Raw genomic sequence first — 21,888 nt, forward strand, 5'->3', positions numbered from 1 at the left:
TTGTATTATGAAAGTTAACTATAAAACTTGTTCCCAACAGTGTGTGTGTATGTGTGTGTGTGTATGTAAATTGCTGAAATCTTTACTTAGTATAGGGTTGGTCTTCTGTGCACAAAGTTAACTGAAGATGAATTTTAATGGAGAATGAGACTGGAAGGGGAGAGGGAGGAAGATGAGGGGTGGGAGTGTAGGTATGGTGGGAAGAATAACTATATCCTAAAGTTGTACTTAAGACATTTGTATTCATTAAATAAAAGGTTTCTTTGGGGAAAAAAGAAAAAAATGTGCAGTTCATAAAATATAAATACAATCACTAACAGTTAAAGAACTACTCCATCAAATCCCAGTTGTGAGTCTATTAAAAGAAACTGCAGTAGACTGAGACCTTCTTGAAAACCAGAAAGACATGTTGGTAATTTATTTGCTAACAGCTTTTTTAAAAAAAGGTTTCTGTGTTCATGTTTTCCAAGCTGTTACTTACCTGCTTTATTACTAAGCTTATATAAAAAAGTTTGACGAGGGTCTGAGTGATCTCGACATGTTAATTGCAAAAGAGAACCTGATTTTTTCCATTTCTGCATAAACCAGAGACCTAGAGAGTTATACATGATATATCAGTATAAGTGGAATATATAACATGACAAGTTATTAATTTTAATATATATTTTACTTCAAAACATGCCATTTGCCAAATTAGCATTTTTCTGGCTAATAATGAATATATTTTCAAAATATTTCCATGTTCTAGTAACAAATATAAACATATACATATACACATAGTTTAACTATGGGTTAATGGTAGTTGTTGAAAGGAATGCTATTTCTTTCAAAAATTCTTACCAATATAAAGAGAACAGATTTTGTACATTTCATAGATACAACTCTAAGATGACCTTACGTCCCTCTCTTCTTCTTCCGTCCCTCATCCCCCTCCTTCCTTCCTTTTAAAAAATTTTTGGCAAAACATAATTTCAGTCCATTCTATAAGCACAGGCTTGCTGCACCACAAACCATAATATTCAACAAGTAAAATAAATAGAAACACAATTCCGCAGGAATTTAAACAAAGCTAAAAACAATAATCAAATCTCAAAAGCATATGAAGAACAAATTTGGGAAAATTATACTTTTAGATATATTTGTCCATATTATAAAGGAAAAGAGGGTTAAATACTACATGTACAGTGGTAGTTCCAAATGCTAAGACTGAGTTTTCAGTCTATATAATTATACTTAAGTTATGGTAGACTAATTGTAAAAGGACCAACTCTTTCTAATAGCTTAAGTTTCATATTTCATTGTATTTCATTAAAATTTTAAAAATTCATTTAAAATTTATTTGAAAGACCAAATACACAGAGAAAGAGAGGGATCTTTTTTCTGTTGGTTCACTCCCAAAATGCTCACAACAGTCAGGGCTGGGCCAGGCTAAAGTCAGGATCCTGGAACTCAACACAGGTCTCGCATGTGGGTTCCAGAGACCAAAATACTTAAGCCATCACCTGATGCCTCCCAGGGTGCACATTAGTAGAAGTTGTAATTAGAAGTGGAGCTCAGATTTGAATGCAGGCATACCGATTTGAGATGTAGTTGTCTTAACCACTGTGCCAAATGCCTGCCCCTAATTCTATTTCTTTATATTATCAGTAAGGCATATTTAAATGTACCTTCCCCTTGTATATATGAAAATAAAGTGAAATCCCCATTACTCTGGAGCACGTTTCAAGACTGTGGAATATTCATTTCACTTTCATTGTTTCTGATATTATAAAGGGGAACAGGAGAAAGAGATGGCAAAAATGCTTTCATGGATTAAATATGATAGTTATAAACATTATCCTATTCATGCTGGGTTCTATTTCATATTATAAAAGGATTTCATTTTTCTTATCACCTCTTTTTTAAGCTGCAAAAATCCAGAACTGGCTATATTTTGAAATCACCAATTTGAAATGAGATATAGAAGAAAATGATATGGTTTGTTTGTCAATGAAAGGAAATGGATATAAGAATTTCAGAGCTCAATGAAAAGAGACAGAATGGAATAAAATTTGTTCTCCAAATGGAAATGAACTGACTCAACAATGAAACATTTTTAAAAATCTAAGGGAAAAATCAAGCCAAACAAAAAGGTAAACCAAGTACCAACTGTTTCTCCATGAGAACATTATGAATCTTCAAAATTAGGGTCTTAATTTTCATTTTAATTTCTTTAGAAAATTTGGATCAATTTCTTCAATATTATTTTCTCATAATCGGTTTTAAAGTTACCAAACCAGAGAGTCAATATTCTACATAATATTTTATAACTTTATAACAAATATAGGTATTAGTTAGCTGCTCAACTAATTAAATAACGGAATAGTTTCTTTAAGTTAAATATTTACTGCAAACATTTAGAACTTAAGGGGAAAATGCTGCTATAACTATTGACAAATGCCATCTCATTGAGAATAATTATTTTCAGAAATGATTTTTTAAGGTCTTATTTATTTATTTGAGAGGTAGAATTGCAGACACAGAGAGGGAGGGAGGGAGAGAGAGAGAACGATCTGTTGGTTCACTCCCCAAATGGCCACAACAGCCAGGAGCCGGGAACTTCATCCAGGTCTCCCACAAGGTGGCAGGACCCAAACACACTTAGGCCATCTTCTACTACTTTCCCAGGCTATAGCAGAGAGCTGGATCAGAAGAGGAGCTGCCGGGACATGAATTGGCATGCCAATGCTGCAGGAGGAGGCTTAGCCTACTATGTCACAGTGCTGGCCTCCTGAAATGACTTTTATTAGCTTATTTTAAGTGTATAGCAAAGTAGAAAATTATCTGCATGTTTTGCTCATGAAATTCCACGTATGTGCCTGGCTGGCTCTAACATAAACATCGGAAAATGCTAAATTTGTGTTTACATTTCCTCCCTATGCCATATTTTTTTTGTATAGAATAAAACTTACCTGTATTAACAAGAGCGCTGCTATTATAGAGCGTACCAAGGTGAGGTCCAGAAAGAGACAGAAAGGTATGAAGTTTGTTGAGGTAATATTTAAACCTTGGTCTTGTAAGCACTGAACGGATTATTAAGTTGCCCAAAGAATGTCCAATAAAACTTTAAGAGAAAAACAAAAAACCAAGACATTTATCCCACAGTACTTTTTTAATAACAAAAATAAAAGCCAATATACCATACATAGATATAAAATGCTAAGAATTTAAAAATTCTCATTATGTTTAAAATAGTTTGACATTTCAAAATGATATAGTCTACATTTTAAAGGAAAAAAGAAAGCAGGTAAGATTTTTATTACTGTATAAATTAAAAGGTTATAGAAACAAGATAATATCTGACAAATTTTGCTCAAAGTTTCTAAATGCTTAGTAATGAAAACATTTATAAAATAATATAATGAATTGACAATAAATTTGCATCCTTGGGGACACAAATCATTTGCTTGTTAAATGATAATTTCAAACAAAATAATGAAGTTGTACTTATAAAGGATAACTTAGGAGAACCTGTTCCTCTTACCAAACACTCTTGTCTATACTTCATAGCTGGACAGTTTTGCAACTAACAGTACTCATGTTTTCGAGATATAGGTAAACACATGCATTCTTCTACTATAAGATTAAAAGAAAACACTAGGTGATAATATAGAGCACTTCATTTCTATTAAGGAATAGCTCAAAACAAAAAGCCCGTTTCCTTATATTATGTTATGATAGATGATGTAAGAAACCCTGGGGAGAATTAACAGTGAAAAGAGAACTTGAAAGTTTTCTAGGTTGGCGCAGCGGCTCCTAGTCCTGGTCGGGGTGCCGGATTCTGTCCCGGTTGCCCCTCTTCCAGGCCAGCTCTCTGCTGTGGCCAGGGAGTGCAGTGGAGGATGGCCCGAGTACTTGGGCCCTGCATCCCATGGGAGACCAGGATAAGTACCTGGCTTCTGCCATCGGATCAGCGCGGTGCGCTGGCCGCAGCGCACCGGCCGCAGCGGCCATTGGAGGATGAACCAACGGCAAAGGAAGACCTTTCTCTCTGTCTCTCTCTCTCACTGTCCACTCTGCCTGTCAAAAAAAAAAAAAAAAATTGTCTAAACACTGGGTTATAGGTTAGTGAGAGCTCATGCCAACTTCTCTTCCATACTGAAATTCCTAAAGCTGCAGGATAGGAATTACAATGGCAGGTAATTGTTTACAATCAACCAGATCAGGCTTTTGGAAAAACAGGTAGTTGATTATCATAACTGACAGCTTAATTTAAAAGAGGGAATTACTTTCATGGATTGAATGAAAAACAGATAGTTGATTATCATAAATGACAGCATAATTTAAAAGAGGGAATTACTTTCATGGACTGAATGGAAAAAACTGAAATATCATTTCTCATCATATAGTAATAAATCAATAAAAGTAATACAGAATCGCTGTAGAGAATTCAGCAATCAAAATGCTTATTAAGGGCTGGTGTTAAGGCTCAGCAGGTTAAGTTGCTGCTTGCAATGCCAGCAGCCCTTTGCAGAGTGACAACTTGAGTCCCTGCTGCTCTGCTTCTGATCCAGCTCCCTGTCAATGCACCTGGGAAAGGAGTGGATAACGGATTTGGGTTCCTGTTACAAAGTGGGAAACCACAAAGTGGGAAACAGGTTCCCGCTGTAGCCATCTGGGGAGTGAACCAGGGAATGGAAAAGCTGTCTTTCCATCTCTCTCTCTCTCCTAATCACTGTGCCTTCCAAATAAATAAGTAAATAAATATTCTAAAAAAAAGTGTTTTGACATCAGGACATGAAAAGAGTAAATGGAACAAGAAAACAGCCTCTTCTTCAGATATATAAGCACTTCCTCCCATATTTTAACAGAATTCTGTTCTTAGAAAATGTCTTCAACTAAATACTGCATGTCTCTTCTCTATATTTCAAACTTGAAACAAAGTTTAAAAAGCTTACTGTAGCAGAGCTAGCTGCTTCTTCTAGCTTAGCTGTATATGAATATAATGTTTATGTAACTTTCCTGAAGTAGGAAGAACAGTTTTGTCTTTTTAATTCCCATGAGACATCTTTCTTCCCTAACTATTCACAATATCTAATTAAACAATGAGACATTAACTTGACCATCATCGCCTGCTTGTGGAAAACTGACTCATGTCGTTTTTATATATGTCATGAAATTTTGCAAATATTTTGTTTTCTCTCTCTCTCCTCTCTCTCTCTCTCTCTCTCACACACACACAAGCATATGTGATTTTAAAAAAATTCATAGAAAATGAGTATTATGAAAAAGCTTGCACGGATTTCGAAATTTTTTCAACAAAATAAACTCATTTTCACTTACTATTATTTCAATTTTAAAATTTCTTTTTATTTATTTGAGAGGTGGGGAGAGAGGAGAGAAGACAGAGCAAGAGAGCAAGAAAGAAAACAAGTGCACCCATCTCTTGGTTTACTTTCCAAATGCCCACAAGGGCCATTGGGACAGACCTAACGCCAAGAACACAATCCAGGGTCTCCCAAGTGGATGGCAGGAATCCAGTTAATTGAGCCATCACTGCTGCCTCCCAGGGTCTGCATTAGCAGGAAGGTGGAGCCAGGAGACAAAGTCAGAGCTGGAAACTGAACCCAGGCACTCTGATGTGGGACATGGGCATGACAAAACATCTACCTGAAACTTATTATTAAATCCATTTTCCATCAACTTCTTGACCTGCCTTCATACATATTTGAAATATATGTCCATTTCTCTGTAACCTTTTCTTGGGGTAACAATTTTACTGAGGTATAATTCACATGTCATATAATTTATCCATTTAAACTGCACAGTTCAATTAACAGTTGAAATCATCACTGTGATGAATTTTAGAGCATTTTTACCACCTCAAAAGAAAAACCTATATATTTTAGCTATCACCCTCCCCATTCCTTTCATCTTCTACAGCCCTACCCAATCACTAATCTACTTGCTGTCTCTATAGATTTGCTTATTCTGGACATTTCAAATTAATCAATCAATTAATCAATCACATAATATGATCTTTTCCTAAAATGTTTAAATTTTTAAAAAATTAACTCAAATTGCAGATTCTAATATTTCAAAATAATACACTGTCAAATTGTTTAGTTTTTTATAATTCATAGAAACAAAATTAAACTATTATAGAAGTTACCTTATTTTTGAGACGTTTAGACTATATATCTGAATATATTGAATTATCTCATCCAAAAGTCGATCAGTCATGCTATCAAAATCAGCAAAAGTATCATTCTAAACAAAAGCAAAACAGATACATTATATACTGAAATAGGTATAATCACATAAAACATTATTTTTAATTTAGGTATTGAAAAAGTTAAATTTCTTAAAAGGGAAGTTAATGAATATTAATATTCATTATATTAAAATAGGCAAGAAGAATGAGTTTCTAGGGAAAGAAAGATTCAGTGGTCCTAATAACAGTTGCTTCTTTGGTTATTTAAATTTTTAGCCTGTTACCAGAATTAAACAGTTATTTCTGATGGCTTAATTGCTGAAATAGTTGTATAGAATTGTGAAATTCTAGAAATAGTTCATGTAAAAACTTTAAAGTCAAAATGTAAATCATGCTTTTGTACATGTGTTTAAGTTAAATGTCACAGAAATTAGAGAAAATTATTTCTATTATTACAAGCATTTTATAGGAAGCAAATATTAAGGTATAAATTGGTAAAAGAAAAAAAAAAACTTTGCTCCTATGAAAAGACTGTCAAATTTTACCTGATTTCTTTCAGACATTAAAAAATCAATTCTTCCCCCAGGAAGTCCAAGCTCAATATAGGTTTTTACTAAGCGAAGATCTGCACTATTACCTAGAAAATGAAAAATGATGTTTAAAAGGATGAGATCAAGTAAAAGGTATATTATCATACATTTTTATAATTTTTAGAAATAAGCTTACAGCTTACATCATTTGTGAACAATGTGCTCTGAAATAAACACATCATCATTATTAAGCCACAGCTGAGTTCCATAAGTTAGACACTGTCTTTTTAAAGATTTTATTTATTTATTTGAGAGGTAGCATTACAGAGAGAGGGAGGGAGAGACAGAGAGACAGGTCTTCCATCGGCTGGTTCATTCCCCAAGTGGCCACAAGGCCGGAGCTCAGCCAGTCGGAAGCCAGGAACCAGAAGTTTCTTCCAAGTCTCTCACCCAGGTGCAGGGGCCCCAGCACTTGGGCCATCTTCTACTGCTTTCCCAGGCCAAAGCAGAGAGGTGGATGGGAAGTGGAGCAACCAGGACATGAACTGGCGCCCATAAGGAATGCCGGAACTGCAGGTACTATGCTACAGCACCCGCCCCAACACTGTCTTTTTAACAATTTGCTTCTCGGAAGGTTTTGGTCATATTGATGTTTTCATTTTTCACCTGACAGTATATTTGTTTATCAAACTATTAACCATCATTTTGCTAACTGGTGGCTCTACTAGCTGTAAATGACTGATTCCCTACCATCACCACTTTAGGTGAAATGTTAACAAACCTGAAATGCATTTTGTATTTAATCTGTTGACTTTCTTTGATGGTATTGGTACAGACTGAGAGAAATAAAAATCCATTCAAACATTTGAAGGAATTTATTTTAGTAACTATTTACTTGAATATATTTATAATGTAGATATAAAATATATAAATATAAACGATTTCTAAAAACTAATTTCAGTAAACTAACTTGGTTAATTCTTTTGGTTTATTAACAATAAAAATTTAATTTAAAAGGAGCATTTCTAGTGCTATTTAAGGCTTGCAGTTTTATGCTTAGTTGTCATAATTGGGAATGGGTATTGAATAGTTTCTTATTTGATTTGCTGATACAGTATATTTTATTAACTTTTTTTAACTTTATGAGACTTCAGTTTTGCAAATACATAGCTGTTACAGCACATGGTATTTACACGTCAAGGTCTTTTTACAAAATTATGTATGCTATTTTGAGAGAAACTGTTGAGATCATGATCTCATGGAATCTGGTGTGCACAAATCTCCCTTATAATGATTTAACAAAATAATGGTGAATGTGAGGGCTCACCCATATATAAAAATACTCAGTGGTCAGCCAGAAATGGTCTGTGTCCAGTTGCAGGGGCAGGCACTGTGGCACAGTGGGTTAATGCCCTGGCCTGAAGCACTGGCATCCCATATGGGCACTGGTTCATGTCCTGGCTGCTCCACTTCCAATCCAGCTCTCTGCTATAGCCTGGGAAAGCAGTAGAAGATGGCCCAACTCCTTGGGCCCCTGCACCCGCGTGGGAGACCTGGAAGAAGCTCCTGGCTCCTGGCTTCGGATCAGTGTAGCTCCGGCTGTTGCAGCCTATTGGGGAGTGAACCATTGGATGGAAGATTCTCTCTCTCTACCTCTCCTCTGTGTAACTCTGACTTTCAAATAGATAAATAAATCTTTTAAAAAAAAATCCAGTTTGGAGCCTGTTTTTGTACAGAGCTGCAAGCTAAACATTGTTCTTACAATTTTTGAAGAAAAAAACCTAACCAACAAAGAAAAGTATGTGACAGAGACGTATAAAGCCTGCAATCATTTATTATCTGGACTTTTAAATTTTTTAAAATGTTCTTACCTGTGCAATCTCAGAATTCAATTCTGTTTGTCATAGTAATGTACTTTAATATATTGATTCTATTTGCTAAAGTTTCATTAAGTATATTTATTGTCAGAGTGTTCCATTGTTTTTTTGGGGTGTTGGTGCAATATCTTGATAACAAAGTTGGGTAATAAAGTTAGATTAACTCTCAGGAAAAATATGGGGTGCATTCCATATGTTTTCTATTGCTCTAGAAGACAGGAATAATATGTCTTGAAAATTTCAAAGAAGTATTTGTCAAAGATAATGCTAGGTCAAGTCTTCTGTAGGAAATATTTTAAACTTTCTATTATTTCAGGAGGAAGTAGAAAGGTTAGTCTGTTTTTTTTTTAAAGAAAAATATTCAACTTCATGAGGATTTAGCAGCATAAACCTTTGCTTAGTATTTTATTATCTATAAATTTATCATATTTTCACAGAATCACATTATAATACTGTAATAGCCTGTTAATCTAGATATTTGCATCTTCTTTTTTCAGAGAGAGAGGTCGGTTCACTCCCTAGATGGCCGCCAGGGTTGGAACTGTGCTGATCTGCAACCAGGAGTCAGAAGCTTCTTCCAGGTTTCCCAGGCAAGAACTTGGGCCATTGTCTACTGCTTTCCAAGGCCATAGCAGAGAGCTGGATTGGAAGTGGAGCAGCATGGACTTGAACCGGCACCCATATGGGATGCTGGCACTGCAGGCAGTGGCTTTATTCACTATGCCACAGTGCCGGCCCTTTGTATCTTCATATATCCAGAAAAAAATATATATCCAGCAAAAATATATCCAGAAAAAAAATTTGATTGAACATAATAGTTGTCAAAACCACAGCACTGAAGCCAGGAACTTAAAATTTAATTTATATCTAAATTAATTAATGAACCTTTAATTTTTTGGAATATTGATTTTTCTAGCCTGTAACATTTAAAGTAGCAAAGTTAGAGGGAACTAGGAAGACTATCAAAAAGAGATAAAATAATTGCCATGAGGTTAACAGCTGACAAAAGCAACAATAAGAGAGAACAGAAAAATAGAAAAAACATAAGTACAACATTGGAATGAGTGTTTCTACGGAAAATGTCCTTAATAGGTCAAATATTACACTTAGTAAATTAGGCATCGTAAATTTAGAATGTATTTAGGGTTCAAATAGTTTAAGCAACCCAAAAATTGCCTTTCATTTCAAAGATTAAATACACTGAGTTGCTATGGGTCACATCAATGGATGTCACATACCATCTAAGCCATGCACACAGACAATGAGATGTACTCCATTTTCAGAACCATCCTCCTCTTCCATGCTAAAATAAGGTACTGAAGATGCCAACAGAGGAACATCACTGTACATGAACCCAGGGAGTTTAAGTTGCTTTAATTCTTCTTTTGCCTGAAGGAAGCTGAAGTAAAATATTATTAAACAAAATAACACAACAGAAAACAAAACCAAATCTCTTTACTGAAGATTATATTCAGTTTTTAGAACACAAAATGTAGAGATCTACAGAGGAGGAACCTAGTAATATTTGGTTTTAAAATCAAGAAAATATGTGAGATCACTTAATGAGTTATAAGTCAGGGGACAACTGTTATCATTTTCAATGACAAAAGAACAACTCAGAGCCTGATGAGCACTATACTGAGTAGGATACATCGGGAGAAGACATGCAGTCATTGGTTTCCGAGGAGTCACAGAAAGTTAGAGGCACCCAAAAGGTGGAACACCCTTCAGCTTCCCAGTATATTACAAGTTCTAGTTGGCCATTGTTGCCTCACTGGCTTCACTAGCTTTATTCTTTACAGATATTAATTTTATGTATAAATCAGAATAATTGGGAATTTAAATAATAAATTAATTTAAAACTCCATTGTACACATGCCCAGACAATCTGGGCTGAGGCAGTAGATATTCTGAGGACCAGTACCTGCTATAAGCCTAGAAAATCTATATAATCCCTCAGTTTTTCTAGATATTTTACTGGTTCATAAAATTTTAATTCTGGACATCACTAACTTAGCTGAGGCAATTAAGGTAGGGCAGATTTAAGAGGTTTCTACTAACCTGTTCTTCATGTATATAGGTATATTTTCCTAGGTGTACTCATAAAACTTTTATCTGGGAGTTACTGGAGGAGAATTGAGTTACTGATGAAAAAACAAATTTCTAATCTCAATTATTCCATATTTCAAACACAAAATGACCAATGGAAGATTTGTATGAGGAATGTATAGACTACAGAATAGGGCAATCATTTGTGAACTAGAGATCTATCTGTGAAATGATGCAATGCATTCATTTCTAGATTTTCTGTAATAAAGAAGTGCTAATCAGAGAATGCTTTTGGTATTGTAGAAACTGGAGAACACAGACACTCAACCCTTCAGCATTACAGTAGCACATGCTACTGTGCTCCTTTACTTACGCCTGTATTTGAGGTTTTGGTGCATTTTCATACCAGGAAATCGAAGAAGTGGAGTTGTAAGAAGTGCTGCTTGGCTGCTTTGTAATGGCATCAGGTTTACTTCTAGAGGAATATTTAACACTACAAGGAGACTCACGTGGTGCAGATGGGAAGGACAAACAACCAGAAGTGCAGACGGTAGGCATATTTATACCATCCCTCAGATAGTCACTCGTTATTTTTTCAGATTTTGTAAGTCTTTCTTCTGCATCTCTGCTTGCATAATGAGCATTTATTGTTCCATCCAAAGCTGAATAATCTGTTTCTTCATAATACCCATTTTGGACCATTTGTTGATCCTGCTCTTCCTCCTCATCTTCTTTTCCCTGCATGTGCTGAAGATTGCTAATTTCTTTTTCAGAAGTTTCCTTCTGAGGACTAACTGAACTGCTGTAGCTAACAGCACACGTGTCAGAAAAATCCGTACTGCTTTGAGAACCAAAATAATTTTCCACAAGCCCTTGCTTTACCACATCAGTACTGGGGTCACTCATACTCAGATGAGTTTCACTTTCAACTGCAGAGGCTTCCAAAAATATCTGTTTACGATTTAAATCGTGACTATTTTTTCTTCTAACTTCACTAACTTCTGTGTTAGTAGAAACAGAACCTGAAACAACACAGGGGGTGCCTACACAAATCAGTTTTGGATTTAATGTGATTGCTGTCCCTGCAGAGTCATCAGATTTATCAGGACTCTGGGAGCCTTCAAACCTAGTGTCCGAGTTGGGTCTGCAGCTGCAACTACTTTTCACATCACTGGAAGTATCTTTATCTGGAAAAACAAATTGTAAAGCGTCTTTAGTGCTTGAATTTAAGGAATGTATTGCTAAAGTTTCATTGTCCAAATGCCCTGAAAATACAACACTCTGCTGTTGCAAAATAATACTTGATTTTTTAGTGTCATCACATTTTGGCAAATCGATTGTTCCTAGATTTAAAACAGTTTTGCTATCACTTAGATGGCACTCAGGTACAACAGATTTCTTAGAATTTTCATCAGGTGACAGTTCATCATCAGAAGGTAAAGAGTTTATGGATGTCAAAGATGACTGTATTTCACTTAAAGCACTTGTACTCTCAGTGCAATGACTTCCTAATGAAAATTTTACGTTATAATCAGGTTTCATCAAAAGCTGAGGAAATAATCTTTCATTATTGTAAGGACTTTGTCCCTGTACAGTTTCAGAGACTACATCAGGGTTTGGATGTGTTGCAAAAGAACTTGGTTCACTTTCAATACCTGAATCTGAAAATCTAGATGAGGCATATGTGACATTATCTGGTAATTTAATTGTGTCTCCACTGACTACCACATGATACTCTTTTGTAGAAGCAGCAGGCAGATTACTTCTTAATTTACTTAATGAGTCTCCAATAGAAGGGCACTTAGCTTCTTGCAAACCTTCTTTTTCCACTGTTATTTCTACAGACTCAGATTTACTATCAGATTGTAAGGACTCAAAGTTGGGTAGGGAATTATCCACAGATATTTCATCTTGCTGAAGCTCTGTCCAAGGTCCTATTTTAACAGTTATTCTCTCTCCACTTAAAGGATCCTTATTATAAGGCTTTACTTCAGTTGTTCTAGCTCCTGAAGATGGAGTTGTTTGATGATCATGGCAATCGTCTGATGAACTTCTGAATGCCAGATTATGTTCCATGTGTGTAATTTCACTATCATCATGGGAGATATCAAGTTTACCTGAAATGGACAAATTTGCACAAAGATTTAGGCTGCCAGAGTTCAAAGGATCAAACTGGTCTGGTTGCATATTTTCAGTATCTGGAGACTTTTGTTCAGTTGCCTCTGTATTAGTTGGCAAATAGCTAGCTTCCTTTTGACTTGTCTCTCTGCTGTAGGTCTTTGGGTCAAAATTATATCCACATATTGTGGGATCCAGACCTTCCTTCTGACTATGCGAAGGATTGCCTTCAAAGCATTTAGTGAGATCATTGGATGCTGTACTTTTCAAACATTTGTAGCCTACCAAAACCACAGAATCCTTAGAGTTCTGTTTTATTAATTTTTTTGGGTTTTCGGGTTTCATTGTTTTCATGAGCTTAGTAACCTTAACCTTGGACTTAATTGATTCTTCATTCTTTCCTTTTAGAGATTTTGTTAGCTGCTTTTCACCTTCTGTATACCAAATAGTGGAGGCACCAGCAGATTTGACTTTCAACTCTGGGCTAGAAAGTCCTGCTACAAAGCTTTCTTCAGTTTCATATTTATCCATTCTACTGGATTCTGATCTCTGAAGACTCTGAATTCCCATCCAAGGTGCATCTAAGTCTTTTATCCAAAGAAAAAAAGATTCAGGTTTAAAACAAAATGTGAGAACTCATACGATTAAGACTACTTTTTCTGACTATAACTTTCTAATAATTTCCTCAAAAATAAGTAACACTAGTGGGGAAAATTGTTTCATATTAGGGAATGGTTGTATGGCTATTAGGAAGAATATACTGAAAATTGTACACAAAGCTTGTATATTTTAGATTATACTTACCTTCAATAACTGAATCTAAATACCTATCTTCAAAGATTATAGGTAATGAATTGAGATCTCCATCTAATTCACTACATTCAATAGGTAGGGGTGGAAGAGAACTGCAGAAGGAAGTATTTTTGATAGCGGTGCACATCTGTAGATGACTCTGAGCACTGAAAAATATTTCTTAAGTCAGATTGTAATGAAAAAAATTATACTCAGCTCCATTTTACATATTACCCCTCTCTCTTCCCCAACCATTGCTATTCCTCCTCCTCAAGATGTAACCTCATCATAAAATAACTACTTAGTCAAAGAAAAAAAAACTGGTAAAATAAAAATTATGATTTGTTAACAACAAAATGATAGCTTGTGGATGAATTATTTAATTTCCATTATATTCTTTTATAAGTTCTTATATTACTTCCAAGTGAGCACCTATTCTTAATGTTTGAACTTCATATTTAATATGAAGAGCACACAGGAAAAATACCAGAAGCCCAAATGCTTACTAATAATTTGATAGTGCAGTAAAAAAAAAAAAAAAAAAAAGTGCTCCAGTGCTACTGTTCTACTGAACATATATTAATGGATAAAATTAACAGCTACTTAAAATAAGCTGCATAAACTTTCCAGTTTTTTTAAAGCCCCTTTCCATGAAAATTTCAACAAATCAAAGTAAACAGAAGAGTATAAAAAACTCATGTAGCCATCAGCCAGTTCCAACAATTAAATTGCCTTTCTTGTTTTATCTATACCTTAGCACTCACTACCTATATCCATACTCTACAATTATCTACAGTTTTTTTTTTTTTGAGGTATAATTTATATGCATGAAACATATAAATGTTAGCTATGTGATTTTGACAGACACAAGACACAGCACAATTCCTTCTACTCAAGGTTCCCTGAAGTCTTCTCAATCTCCAGCCCAAATCAACCCTAGACAACCACTGTTCTGATTTTTTTCACCTTAGTTTTGCCTGTTCTAGAACTTCATATATATAGAAACATACAATATTCACTCTTTTATATGTCTTGGTTCTTTTATTCAGTGTAAGATCCTTAAAATCTTCTTTAAAGTCAAAGAATACCACATCTAAATATATTCAGTGGGAAAGCGAGAAGGCATTTATTCTATACATTTTAATCATAAATCATTTACATAATGAAGGGAAGTTGCTGGTCAGCCTACCTGTGAAAATCTGTAATAAAGATAATGAATATAAGAGATTCTGACCTGTGAAAATATTTTTAAATGCAGAACAAGATGGCCTTGGGTTTGGCGCTGTGGCGTAGTAGGTTAAGCAGCTGCCAGCAGTGCCAGCACCCCATATGGGTACTGGTTCAATTTCTGACTGCTCCACTTCTGATCCAGCTTCCTGCTAATGTGCCTGGGAAAGCAGTGGAAGATTGTCCAAGTCCTTGGGTCCATGCCACCCATGTGGGGAGACCTGGAGGAAGCTCTGGGCTCCTGGCAGCCCCAGCCATTGTGGCCATTTGGGGAGTGACCAGCGGATGGAAGATTTTTCTCTTTCCCTATGTATCTCTGCCTTTCAAATAAATAAATAAAAAAAAAAAAAAAAAAAAGAACAAGATGGCCAACTGGAAGGCTGGAGCCAAAGCTGTAAGGTACTACACCAAAATTATAGGAGAGTTGATATAAGGGGAGGGGATTGGTAGGGTATATCTCATTAAGCTTCTTTATAAAATATGGGAGATTCATTAAGTAATTAAATCACAACTTGATTAAGAGAGGCTTTCAGGAACTTCAAATTCTCCTAATTTCTTCTACTGTAAATTCTGTATATTTTGTGACCAATACATTTTGATAGGTATATTATATAAAAAAAGAATTAAATAATTTAAATTTTGTATTTATGTTACTCACTGAAGTTCCTGGTATGCAATGGCAGCTTCTCTTGGATGTTCAAAACAAAAGAATGCCTCAGAGAACCTGCGTACCTAAAAAATTCCAAAAGGGAATATTAATAACATGGTATATTTTAAAAGTCAATTTGGCATAATATGGTTAAGAGAAAAAAAAAAAAACACCCCTATTCCATTAGGGCTTCTATAACTACCTCAGTGAGAATTAAACACTGTATTTTTGTATTACATGGAATAAAAGGAACAACAGAATCTAGAATGAGGTATTTAGGTTTATAGTCTGGATCTCATTTATCTTTCTTGAAGACAGAGATTGTGTTTTCTTACCTAGAACAGTGTCTATGACATGGGAAATCATGATAAAATCTTCTAGCTACCAGGTGGCTAACTTCTAAAATGCCACGTGCTAGGTATTCAAGGCCATTTGAATTGACAGACTTACTAGTGATAACTTTTCTAATTATGGGTAACATATAGGCTTATTGTGAAGAACAAACAAGATAATGTATGTGGTAGAAGTTTATAATCTAGAAAATGTACTTAAATAAAAGCTATTATAACTGCATTATAATAGCATTTACCACCTTTCACTTTAGAACAACTGTTTATGCAGGTCATCTCCCCTCCTAAAGTGTAACCTCTTTAGAGTTGGAGCTATGTTTTGATGACCTCTGTAACCCTCAAAACATATTACATGCCATGTATGGACATAAGTGCTTGGTAAATACATACTGAACTTAGCTGAATATTTCTTCCAATATACTTATATTTTGATCTGTTCATTTTAATAATAAAAGTAAAGGTTTTGTCAGCTGTTGGGGTATTATTAAGCAACAGTTAGGCAACAGAAACGATACTGGAATTATATAACATTGGGGGCTGTCGCGGAGGTGTAGTGGGGAAAGCTGCCAGCAGCAATGCTGACATGCCCTATGGGCAGGGGTTCATGGTCCGGGTACTCCACTTCTGATCCAGCTCCCAGCTAATAGCCTGGAAAGAGCAGCAGAGGATGGCCCAAGTGTTTGTTCCCCTGCCACCCATGTGGGAGACCTGGATGAAGCTCCTGGTTCCTGGCTTTGGCCTGGCCCAGCCCTGGTTGTTGTGGCCATCTGGGGAGTAAACTGGCAGATGGAAGCTTGCTCTCTCTCCCTTTAATTTTGACCTTCAAAGTTAATAAATCAATCTTAAAAAAGAAATTGTATTACATTTAAGATTCATTTCTAAAGAAAACTATGATTTAGGGATCTAAATTTAAATGCACAATGAATCAGAGATCTATTTTAATCATAATCAAAATCCAGTCAGATGAATTTTTGATTTACAAGTTAAACTTATTTCCCTAAACAGATGACCCTGGGTCTAGGTAGTAAGAGGGAAGAATGAACAATTAAGAAGAGATGTCACCTATGTCTTTGTTTTTAAGTGGTATCCAATGGCCTCTTTTTTCTTTCCAACACTAAGAGAATGAGGAAAAATAACTGTCTGTCTGTCTATCTATCTATCTACCGGAGATGTTTATCTTGGATGCTGTAAAGCATGAAGACAAGTATCTATGTGTTACCTGGATTCCTGCAGTTGCAGCTGGGCCTGCAGAACTGGCTAGTTGCAGTTGCATCTCTCCCTACCATCTCTAATTCCTAGCACAATTGATCATTCTCTACAAATATCCAACCTACTAGGATTTATGCAAAGAGCTTTATTTTCATTCTTTGATTTAAATCACAGAAAATTCTATGAAATAGATATTATCATCATTTAATAAAGTGAGGAAAACTAAAACAAAAAGAGGTTAATTACTTAGCCAAGATAACAAAGCTAGTAAGTGATCAGGCTGAGATTAAAAAAAATTTGAAAAACTCCAAATCTTGTGCTCCAAACTATTTTTCTCTTCTGCATTTCAACTTGCTGTTATTAGAAATCTTTCTTTTCTTCTATACACCCATATAATGTTCTCTAAAACTCTCTCATATTAACCACACTGTGGCAATGTGTAATTAACAATCCCACTAACTGAAGTATTATGTAGTCATAACTACAGTATGACTGCCACCTGATGGCAACAGAATTAAGCTTTAGACAAAAGACATACATAGAAAAAAATGTTAAATTTATAACTTTAGGCTGGTGCCACAGCTCAATAGGCTAATCCTCCGCCTAGCGGCGCCAGCATACTGGGTTCTAGTCCCAGTTGGGGCACCGGATTCTGTCCCGGTTGCCCCTCTTCCAGGCCAGCTCTCTGCTGTGGCCAGGGAGTGCAGTGGAGGATGGCCCAAGTCCTTGGGCTCTGCACCCCATGGGAGACCAGGAGAAGCACCTGGCTCCTGGCTTCGGATCAGCGCAGTGCGTCGGCCAGGCAGCGGCCACTGGAGGGTGAACCAACGGTAAAGGAAGACCTTTCTCTCTGTCTCTCTCTCTCACTGTCCACTCTGCCTGTCAAAAAAAAAAATTTATAACTTTAAACCTAGGGTATATATGTTTATAAAAATGGGTTTTATGTATGTTCTCTAATTTTCTTCTTGTAACTCAGTTATTGAGCAATATCAACTATTCAAAATTTAGCAACCAGCTAGGAAGATGAAAACCCTGAGCATACAAAATAGTATTTACTAATAGTTCAATTTTCTTTCATCTGTGTTCTTCCTAGTATGCTGTTCAAATTGCTAATATATTGGGGCCAGCACTGTGGTGTAGCAGGTGAAGCCTCTGCCTGCAGTGCTGGCATCACATGTGGGCAGCGGTTTGTGTCCCGGCTGCTCCACTTCCAAACCAGCTCTCTGCTATGGCCTGGAAAAACAGCAGATCTCCCAAGTCTTTGGGCCACAGCACCCGCGTGGGAGACCTGGAAGAAGCTCCTGGCTTCAGACTGGCACAGCTCTAGCCCTTGCGGCCATCTGAGGAGTGAACCAGCGGATGAAAGACCTCTCTCTCTCTGCCTCTGTCTCTCTGGAACTCTATCTTTCAAATGAATAAATAAATGTTTAAAAAAATTGCTAATATAATAATTATTATAAGGTAGTTTTACATGTGTCCATCCAGGTTAGATATTAATCTACTGAGTACAAGGTCTATATATGATATATTATAACATCTCTACTACATTGAAAACAGCAGGTATGTCAGAAATATTTAGCAAACAATCTTTGAGTGCTGGCATTATGCTTATAGCAAGATGCCATAAATCCTTTTTATTACACAATTGACTAATGCTTATAAGTTATTTGGTATCTCAGTCCACAGCACAGGAGGTACAGATGGAGTTCCAGGCTGATAGCTTCAATCTGGCTTATGTCTGGCTGTCACAGGTATTTGAGGAATGAACCAGCAGATGGAAGATCTATCTCTATTTGTCTCTCTCTGGCTCCTTGCCTTTCAAATAATAAAAAAGAAACAAATAAATTTAAAAGCACAACTTTAAATAAATCAGTGAATAAATAAAAGAACAAAGTAAACGAACTGTAGAGGTAAGTACAAGAGAATGCCAAGAAGTTCATGAAAAAAATGGAGAGACCATTTGTATTAGCATCAGGTAATTTAAAATGCTCAAAAATAAATGTAAGACACTGAAAACTAAAACAAAACAAACACTTCTAAGATAAACTAAAGTCCTAAAAACATAGGGAACTGAATAAATGGGGAGCTATTTCATGTCCACAGATTATTTGACTCAATTTGGTTTAGGAGGCAACCCCTAAACTAAACTACAGATTTTACTCAATTTATATCAAAATCTGAAAAGGACTGTTTTTTAACTGGAAATTGACAAATGGATGCAAATTTATACAGAAAAGGAAGGGATCTGGAATAGCTAAAACAATCTCATTAAAAGAAGGAAAACTTGAAGGACCTACAACTACCTGACTGCAAGACTTAGCATATATTGGGGCCAGTGCTGTGGTACAGTAGGTTAATCCTCCATCTAGGGCACCGGCATCCCATATGGGTGCTGGTTCTAGTCCCAGATGCTCCTCTTCCAACCTAGCTCTCTGCTATGGTCTGCAAAAGCAGTGGAAGATGGCCCAAGTCCTTGGGCCCCTGCACCTGTGTGGGAGACCCAGAAGAGGCTCCTGGCTCCTGGCTTCGGATTGGCACAGCTCCTGCCATTGCAGCCATTTGGGGAGTGAACCAAAGGAAGGAAGACCTTTCTCTCTGTCTCTTCCTCTCATTGTCTGTAACTCTCTCTCAAATAAATAAATAAAATCTTTAAAAAAAAAGACCGTATATAAGAGTAATAATGAAGTTAGTATGATATTAATATAACAGGTCAATCAATCAGAAAAGAAAGTCAAGAAATAGATCCACACTTATTAGTCAACTGACTTTCAACAAAGATGTTAAGGCAAATTAACAGAAAATTTTTCAATAAATGATGCTGCAACAATAGAATGGGAAAAAAAAAATCATGAAATCCCCCACCCTCTACTTCATATCACAAAGGTCATGTAATATGATTTATATGAAACATTTAGAATTAGTAAATGAGACTAGGGGTTGCCAGAGAGTGGGGAGAGGGAAATGGCAGATGACTGCTGAATGGGTATGAGCTTTCCTTTTAGAGTGATGAAAATGTGTTGGAAGTAGACAGAGGTGATGGTTGTACAATATTGAATATGCCAATGCCAATTTACTATAAATGTTAAAATAGTAATGTTTGATTCATTATGTAAATTTTTTAACCTCCAAAAAAAACTATCACCTATGCTTTTGACTCTTCTACTCTGGTGGTACTGTCAACGAGTGCTCTGAATCTGTAGCTATTAGACAATTACTTTAGCATGTTCCACAGTATTTTTTTTATGATTAATTCTAGCAATTAAAGACAAACTGTATATTCTCTTTTGTATTAAACTGAGAAAAAAAGACTTAATTTGTTTAATTTTTGATACTTTGCAAATGCATGGGCAATAGATGAAATATGGTGTTATCAGGTTTGCATAAACTGTCTGGGCTTATGTATCCCATCTCTGTGGAGAGTAGCTCCCAGAGATTTGGTAGAGTCCCCTAAGACAAAAAGAAACTCCCAAGCTATGCCCAACCTACAAGGGATAACTCCTGGACCACAGAAAAGTTTTCCTAACTGAGGAAATCTGCAGTTGCAAGTACACTACTTTGATTGTAGTTCATACAATCTCTGTCCTACCTATTGCTTCCTTATGAGCATACATTAACGGTCACCCTAACCAAAAAGGGATTGCAGCTATAGGTATATCCTCAAGTTATGTTCCACAATGTAGCAGTTGTGAGCCCCTACCTGGCCTGCCTGCAGCGTCCTTACAGTGTATTCAATAAATTGAGTTCTTCTATGTCCTCTGGTGAATTCTTAATCTGTGATGCCTGCCTCAGTTGCTCATGTTCTGCAATAATCTCTACTATGCATAAGCTGTGCGACTTTGGCCATATTATTTTACCTTCCTGACCTACCTCAATGATCCTTCTGTAAAATAGGAATGATACATATTTACTACATTGGATTATTCTGGTGATTAATGTGGTTAATATTTGTTAAGCAATTATTACCTGGTAGATAATAATTACTACATACATCATTTTTTCGAGGTAAAATTACAGAAAAAATTATCATGGTCTTTGCATGAACATTCTACGGCTTAAGAAAAAGCAAACCCAAAATGTTTCCCATCCAACCACTAAAAGAAACACATTTCTTTCCTTCTAATCTGTGGATGAATTCTAAGGTTTACAGTCAATCCTCCTAGAAGGATAACTATAATTTCAACAAAGTGTTACAGCTTTTTGCTATGTACTAAATAGGCAATCATAAAGCGAGAGAGAAGTTAGCCAAAGAAAAAGAAGAAAATAAGCTTATGGGACAAATGATTGGCACAGCTATGAAAAAAAAAACAGAGGTAACAAAATGGCATATAATGAGGATAGAATGCCCAAGGAAAGGTTTTGCTAAACTCTCATTCTGATGATTGTACATATTGTATGAAGGCTTACAAAGCAAAAGATTTTCATCATATAGTCCAAAGAAAGGTATAGTAATGTGAAGAGTTTAAAGGAGCAATATCACAGAATATTAAATAACTGAACAGAAGAGTCACCACTTCAATTAGGATCTCTTTGCTCTAGAACACAAATAATAATGCATATGAAGTAAAGGCATGTGTTTACCACACATTCTGCTTCAACAGAAGGATAATAAGCACAAAATTAGTTTTCTTTTTGACCAAAGATTCTGTTTTCTGCACCTCCTTAAGGCATACTTCATTTATATAGAAATATATAAAGTTCAGTTAAATCTTTTTTTGATGCTTTAATAGGCTATTTGATAGAGCTGTATTGAAAAATACTTATAATGAAATAATATTTACTGTTCATTTGAAATCCAAATTTAACTGGGAATTCTATATTTATCTGGCAACCCTATGTATTTGGCCTGGGCATCATTATTTATGAACATCTGGCATGACAGAACTAAAGATTTATA

At 35.7% G+C, this 21,888-nt stretch overlaps 1 protein-coding gene across 17 annotated transcripts in view; it reads right to left on the reverse strand.

Annotated features, from left to right (window-relative positions):
* The window catches only part of FAM135A (family with sequence similarity 135 member A), a 125,822-nt gene that overhangs the window by 13,226 nt on the left and 90,708 nt on the right, over window positions 1-21,888 (reverse strand). For 10 of the 17 annotated variants that reach the window (XM_070073900.1, XM_008263090.4, XM_070073901.1 and 7 more), the window contains 8 exons: window positions 15,445-15,518; window positions 13,572-13,726; window positions 11,023-13,354; window positions 9,839-9,999; window positions 6,739-6,830; window positions 6,152-6,249; window positions 2,952-3,103; window positions 482-592 (listed from right to left, as the gene is read on the reverse strand). In XM_070073900.1, coding sequence (XP_069930001.1) covers window positions 482-592; window positions 2,952-3,103; window positions 6,152-6,249; window positions 6,739-6,830; window positions 9,839-9,999; window positions 11,023-13,354; window positions 13,572-13,726; window positions 15,445-15,518 — 3,175 coding nt within the window. Of the gene's footprint in view, window positions 1-481; window positions 593-2,951; window positions 3,104-6,151; window positions 6,250-6,738; window positions 6,831-9,838; window positions 10,000-11,022; window positions 13,355-13,571; window positions 13,740-15,444; window positions 15,519-21,888 lie in introns of those variants that run through there. The other 7 variants (XM_070073902.1, XM_070073904.1, XM_070073903.1 and 4 more) reach the window with 3 other exon arrangements.

The sequence above is a fragment of the Oryctolagus cuniculus genome, chromosome 5, assembly GCF_964237555.1.
Source record: "Oryctolagus cuniculus chromosome 5, mOryCun1.1, whole genome shotgun sequence".
In the NCBI taxonomy this organism is placed as follows: Eukaryota; Metazoa; Chordata; class Mammalia; order Lagomorpha; family Leporidae; genus Oryctolagus; species Oryctolagus cuniculus.